At 51.9% G+C, this 6,132-nt stretch overlaps 1 protein-coding gene across 1 annotated transcript in view; it reads left to right on the top strand.

The window, feature by feature from the left end:
- Ruvbl2 (RuvB like AAA ATPase 2) overlaps positions 1-6,132 on the top strand; it is a 13,784-nt gene that overhangs the window by 2,140 nt on the left and 5,512 nt on the right. Inside the window, exons 2-6 of the mRNA XM_031386601.1 lie at positions 1,302-1,356; positions 2,928-2,983; positions 3,268-3,409; positions 4,288-4,417; positions 4,522-4,588. Coding sequence (XP_031242461.1) covers positions 1,302-1,356; positions 2,928-2,983; positions 3,268-3,409; positions 4,288-4,417; positions 4,522-4,588 — 450 coding nt within the window. The remainder of the gene's footprint in view (positions 1-1,301; positions 1,357-2,927; positions 2,984-3,267; positions 3,410-4,287; positions 4,418-4,521; positions 4,589-6,132) is intronic.

Here is a 6,132-nt window from a genome sequence, read left to right as displayed (position 1 = left end):
GAGGCAGAGGCAGGTGGATTTCTGAGTTCGAGGACAGCCTGGTCTACAGAGTGAGTTCCAGGACAGCCTGAGCTACACAGAGAAACCCTGTCTCAAAAAAAACCAACCAAACAAACAAACAAAAAATAGTACAAGATGTACAAGGGTCCACCACCTGGGTTTATCAGTCTCTTGTTTTCACCTTTGCTTGGGCTAGCCCCAGACTCGAGGCACTCTTCCCAACTCAACCTCCACAGTGGCTGCAGGCGTTGGCAGGCCCCCTCTATTGTTCCCACACCTCCCTCCCTGAGCCTTTGGCAGCCACTAGTCTACTTTGTATTTCTGGCATCTCTTTTGGCTACTTCATATAAGAGTCATTCACTGTGGGAGGTTTTTTCATTCGTGCTTTCCGTGCATGGGTGTTTTCCCTCCACGTATGCCTATGCCTGCGGAGGCCAGAGGAGGATATTGGATCTCCTGGAACCAGAGTTACTGTCAGTTGTGAGCCACCACGTGTTTGCAGGCAGTTTAACCCAGGTCCCCTGGAAGGAAGTGCAGCCAGGAGTCCTCTGATCCTCTGCAGCTCCAGCATGCAGTCTTTATTATGTGGGGAGCCCTTCCCTTCACTCAGCATGTCTCAGTGGTCTTCTCAGGTGTGTCAGTGTCAGAGCTTTACTCCTTTTCCTGGCTGAATAATATTCCATATATGAATAGACCATATCATGTTTGTCCACTCATTGGTCACTAGACATGTTGGTTGTGTGTGGCCTTTGACTGTTGTAAACATTGATGTGCTTGCTTTGTGGGGATTCCAGGGGCTCAAACATTCTAGGGGGTATTTACTCATGTCTCTCCCCTGTGAGGGGAGACAGGGTTAACTGCTGCTTCACGAGGCCCTGGTAGATGTTTATTGAATGAGCTAAGCACTCTAGCTAAGAACATGGAGTCCAAGGTGGGCCAGAGAGGTGTGGACTGTTCCCTTCATGAGACTTGTAGGTGCCTGTGGGAGCCAGAGCGGTGGTCTGAGAGTCTACCTGCCTTCCTCACAGAGCTCAGGATGGGGGCAGGGGGGCTTCCTCATCTATGCACCAGGTCACGTCAGGGCTCTAAGGGATGACACACAGCCTGTCGCCCTGGGCCCTGTGGTGGAGGCTGATCACTGCCATTAGTGATTGGTGGCCCAGAGGGTGACTGTGGCTGCTGGTGGTGGCGTGTTGCCTGCCTGTGAGGCAGGGGGCTTCTGGTGGGCAGCAGGACCTTGAGGGAGCAGAGGAAACTGTGTCAACTGGGAATCTTCTTACACTCATCGTCCTCACCTGCAGGCAGCCACCACCAAAGTCCCTGAGATCCGCGATGTGACAAGAATCGAGCGAATTGGTGAGTGAGCAGGGTCAGAACCAGGGGAGACACTACTACTGAGTGCCCAGACAGACAGACAGACAGACAGAGAAGGATGTGACGGGGCCTTAGTCCCACGCTTTGCTGCCATATGCCTAGTGTGCCTCTGTGGAGTTTCTAGAACTTTGAGGAATATCTGAACCATGTGTCCAGCACACACAAGTGTGTGTGGTCAAATGCTCCCTGAGGGGTGCATCAGGCCTGCCTCATTCCTGGTGTGCCTCAGGCCCCAAACCTGCAGAGCACTTGGCAGATAACCATCAGATTCATGAGTGTTTGTGCTGGAAGTCTCCTGTGGCCTCAGGAGGTGGAGAGTCTGTCATCCTATTCCCATTGAGGAGACCTGCTCTCTGAGCAGCTGTGTAGCGAGCCTCGCTCACCACCTGCAGCAAGCAGGTGCTGAGATGGGCAGGGCTGCTCCAAGGGCGCCAGCTGTTTAAGAGGCCACACCCACTTGTTCAGCTGTCACTCAGCACCTCTAAGACACAGTACAGGGCATGGGCTCCAAGTGCTGGACTCTGATCTTCTACTGAGTCTGGCTAAGTAGACCTGCCTGTGTAGACCAGATTGGCTTCGAACTCCCAGAGATCCCCTTGCCTCTGCCTTCTGAGTGCTGTGCACCACCATGCCTGGCCTTGTTTTTCTTCTTTAGGCAGTCTCTCATAGGCTGGCCCTGAACTTACTGTGTAGCTGAGGATGACTTTTAACTCCTTATCCTCCTGTCCCTGCCTCTACCTCCCAAAGGGCTGTGATCACAGGCACATATCACTGTGCCTAGCTGACGAATTCTACTTTTTTGATTGTTTTTGGTTGTTTTTGGTTTTTTTTGTTTTTGTTTTTGTTTTTGTTTTGTTTTGAGACAGGGTTTCTCTGTGTAGCCCTGGCTGTCCTGGTACTCACTCTGTAGACCAGGCTGGCCTCGAACTCAGAAATCCACCTGCCTCTGCCTCCCAAGTGCTGGACCACCACCGCCTGGCTAATTCTACTTTTTTGAAATGAAGCACCCTCTCACTTCAATACTTGAGTTAGAACCCAGGATCTCATGCAGCCACTGTGCTTGCTAAGTCTTCTGTCTTGCAGAAGGCACACAGCTCACTGTGAGTGTGGTGTCTTGGAAGCAGAGTGGTGGGTCTGGTACCTGTGCCCCGTTGCGGTTTTTTACAGAGCCACTGGCTGCTGTACAGGGATCCTGTCCTCACCTCTTCCTAGATGGCCTCTGGGCTGGGGCCCTAACCTGTCTCTCTGCAGGTTGAGAGATGAGCCCAGGAATGGTAGCAGCAAGCTCTGGCTTGTCAGTGTGATGTGGAAAAACAGCACCTGAGTGCCAAGTACCTGTGTCCTCCCACAGTGCAGTCCGAGACTCTCACCATTAGTTCTTGGGCCTGGTACCTGGGGCCTTGCTAGCATGGTCCAGCTCTTGGATGTCATGCACATAACCATGCTCGGGCATCTTCCTGCCTTAGTTTGACCAAAAGAGCAACCTGAGCTCAGCAGCCACACAGTGTTGCCTAGAACCAGCCAGTAACTGTTCTTCCCTTCCTCCCACGCAGGCGCTCACTCCCACATCCGGGGTCTGGGACTGGATGATGCCCTGGAGCCAAGACAGGTAGAGCCATGGGGCTGGGTATGTGGGCTGTTCCTGCCAGGCAGGTCTTCCGGACTCCTGATTCTATACTGAACCACCTCTACCATGGGGCAGAGGTGCTGGGATCTCTGTGAATTCAAGGCCATCCTGGTCTACAGAGTGAGACCCTATCTCAGAAAGAAGAGAAAATCAGTACTGTTTTGTTTTGTTTTACAGCAGACAGGGTGTATACCAGGGTGTGGTGAGAATGCAGTGGAGGCTCTGCAGCCAGTCACCTTCATGGCCTCTCACCTTCCACCCTTCAGGCTTCCCAGGGTATGGTTGGGCAGCTAGCTGCCCGGCGTGCAGCTGGTGTGGTGCTGGAGATGATCCGAGAAGGGAAGATTGCGGGGCGGGCCGTCCTCATTGCTGGCCAGCCAGGCACTGGGAAGACAGCCATTGCCATGGGTAAGAGGCCTCAAGGGGCAGACGTTTCCTCTGTGCCAGTGAACCCCTCCTCTGGAAGTCAGGGACAGGCTAACTCTGTTTAACAGACAGTCACACAGAAGCATCAGGACGCAGCTGTCTAGGGTCACTGAGACATGGGGTCTCCTGTCTTCTACACTAGCTTCCATGTCAGGGTCACCTGTATTGCAAGCAGGCTGCTAAGCTCCCTCCTTCCCCGCTGTGTTCCAGTCAACAGGCAGGAAGGAGTTGTAGCCTATATATGCATCTCTAGTTCTATCATTCAGAGCTTTAGAGGTGTTTTTGTCTTGGGGTTTTTGGAGTCGGATATTTATGTAGTCTTCTCGGGCTTTGCCTCCCAAGTGCTGGGATCAAAGATGGGCCTCACCACATCCAGCATTGTTTTGTAATTTTTAATTTGGCTCATTGGGGTTCTGGGAGTAAGAGGGTGAACACTGGGCTTGGCAGCCAGCCTTCTCTGCGGCAGTCCACTTGTGACTTAGGGTCATAGCTGCTCCTTCCTTGTCCTCCTGCCTATCCTTCAAAGCCTCCTCAGGTGTCTCTGCCTCTGAGACTCTCCTAACCTGCCCGTCATCTTATTCTTGTCTCTGCTGAGACTGTAGGGCCAGATTGGGAGAGCCAAGGTTCTGCCAGGAATCAGTTCAGAAGGAGCGCTCACCTGGGGCTGGGGCCATGTCCCCCGTCTCCAAGGTGGTCATACTAACGGAAGAGTACAGAATGTGGGGACTAGATGACTCGTAGGGCTTGGTATAGGGTAGGGGCGTGGCATGGATGGTTTTGAGGATGTCTGGAAACCTGGACCATGGACCACCACTGTGTCAGGCACCTGGCCACAGCTGCCTGACCTCTGGTTCCCACAGGCATGGCCCAGGCACTGGGCCCCGATACACCCTTCACAGCCATCGCGGGCAGTGAGATCTTTTCTCTGGAGATGAGCAAGACTGAGGCTCTTACACAAGCCTTCCGCCGTTCCATTGGTGTCCGTATCAAGTGAGTGTCCTGTGGGATATCCACTCTACTTGCCCATAGTCCTGGTCAGAGAAGCAGGGTGTCCCGGGCTGGTCTGACCCAGGCTGTGCTGTCTGTCCCACCAGGGAGGAGACGGAGATCATTGAAGGGGAGGTGGTGGAGGTCCAGATTGACCGGCCAGCCACAGGCACGGTGAGTCTCTGAGGCTACTCTCTCCCAACACCTGTGTCACCCATGCTCATGGCTAAGCCACCTCCAGCCAAAAGGCAAAGGTGGAGGGCTTCATGGGACCAATGGAGGGTGTTGGGAGGGTCTAGGGATGGTGTCATGGGGCTGATGGAGATTTTCTGATGAAATGAGAAGCAAGTGAAATGAGTGTGTGGGCTGCTGAGTTACTGTGGACACCTGCATCCAGGCTGTCCCTCCACCCCAGAAATTCTCTGAGGCCCTCCCAGGTGACCTGCCTCCCCACATTTCCTGCTTCCACTTCCTGTGTCAGCCAGCTGTGTCTGTCAGATACTTGGTCTGCCTGGTTGTAGGGAATTTCTGTTTCTTTTTGCTGTGCTGGGTCAAACCTAAGGCCCGTTGTATGTTAAGCAAGCTGCCCAGTTGTTTTATTTCATGCAGGTCTTAGGTTCAACTCCCAGGACCCATGTGATAGAAGAGACTTACTTCTCACTAGTTGTCCCTTGACCTATATTTGTGCACATGCACCCATGTATGTAAATGAAAATAATTTTACTTTCTATTTATTTATAGAATAGATAGTCTGGTAGGTTTGCCTCGTCCTGTTTTACAGTTGGTCTGCAATCTCCTCTCTGAGAACTGAGGTGAGAGTGCACAGGGCTGATGCACTGAGTCTAGAGGCTCTGGGAGCTTCTCTGTTGTAGGAGTTGCTGTGGTGGGACCTGGGGCCTGTGAGAGCCATGTGAACTCTCCACAGCCAGGCTTGTGTGCCGGCTATTTGGTGGTGATATACTGGGGGGTTGGGGGGGGGTTCCTGCACCCATAGTCACCACATCTAGTTGTAGAACTTCCCATCACCCCTTGAGAAAATTGTGCCTGTAAGCCAACATGCTAGCCACGTGATCTCTTCTTGCCTCTGGACTTGTGGGTTCTGGATGCTTTGTACGAGTGGGACTGTAGGACAATGGGTGATCTGGTTTTGAAATTTTGTGTTACAGCTGGGCTTGGTGGACACATCTTTTAATCCCAGCACTTGGGAGGCAGAGGCAGGTGGATCTCTGAGTTTGAGGCTAGCATGATCTACAAAAGGAGTTTTAGGACAGCCAGGGATACACAGAGAAACCCTATCTTGAAAAACCTAAAAACGCTGGGCTGTGGTGGCTCACACCATTAACCCCAGAACTTGGGAGGCAGAGGCAGGCAGATTTCTGAGTTCAAGGACAGCCAGGGCTACACAGAGAAATCCTGTCTCGAAAAACTTTAAAAAAAAAAAAAAAACACCACCACCAACAAAAACCTAAAAACAAAATCTACATGTTTTGCTGGTTCTTTGTGTGATGTTTCAGCAGTTACTGAAATGCCTGGGAAAGGAGGTGTTACAGCATGCAGGAACTTTCTCTTGCCTGTTTGCAAGTAAGCTCTTCTCCCTACCCCTCTACGCGCACATGTGTGCACATGTGAGCCACCATGTCCAGCCCTAAAGTACCTGTATGGGTTTTTTTTTTGTTTTGTTTTTTGTTTCATTTTTTTTTTTTTTTTTTTTTTTTTTT

The sequence above is a fragment of the Mastomys coucha genome, unplaced genomic scaffold (genome assembly GCF_008632895.1).
Source record: "Mastomys coucha isolate ucsf_1 unplaced genomic scaffold, UCSF_Mcou_1 pScaffold21, whole genome shotgun sequence".
Lineage (NCBI taxonomy): Eukaryota > Metazoa > Chordata > Mammalia > Rodentia > Muridae > Mastomys > Mastomys coucha.
This window is presented reverse-complemented; position numbering and strand designations above follow the sequence as displayed.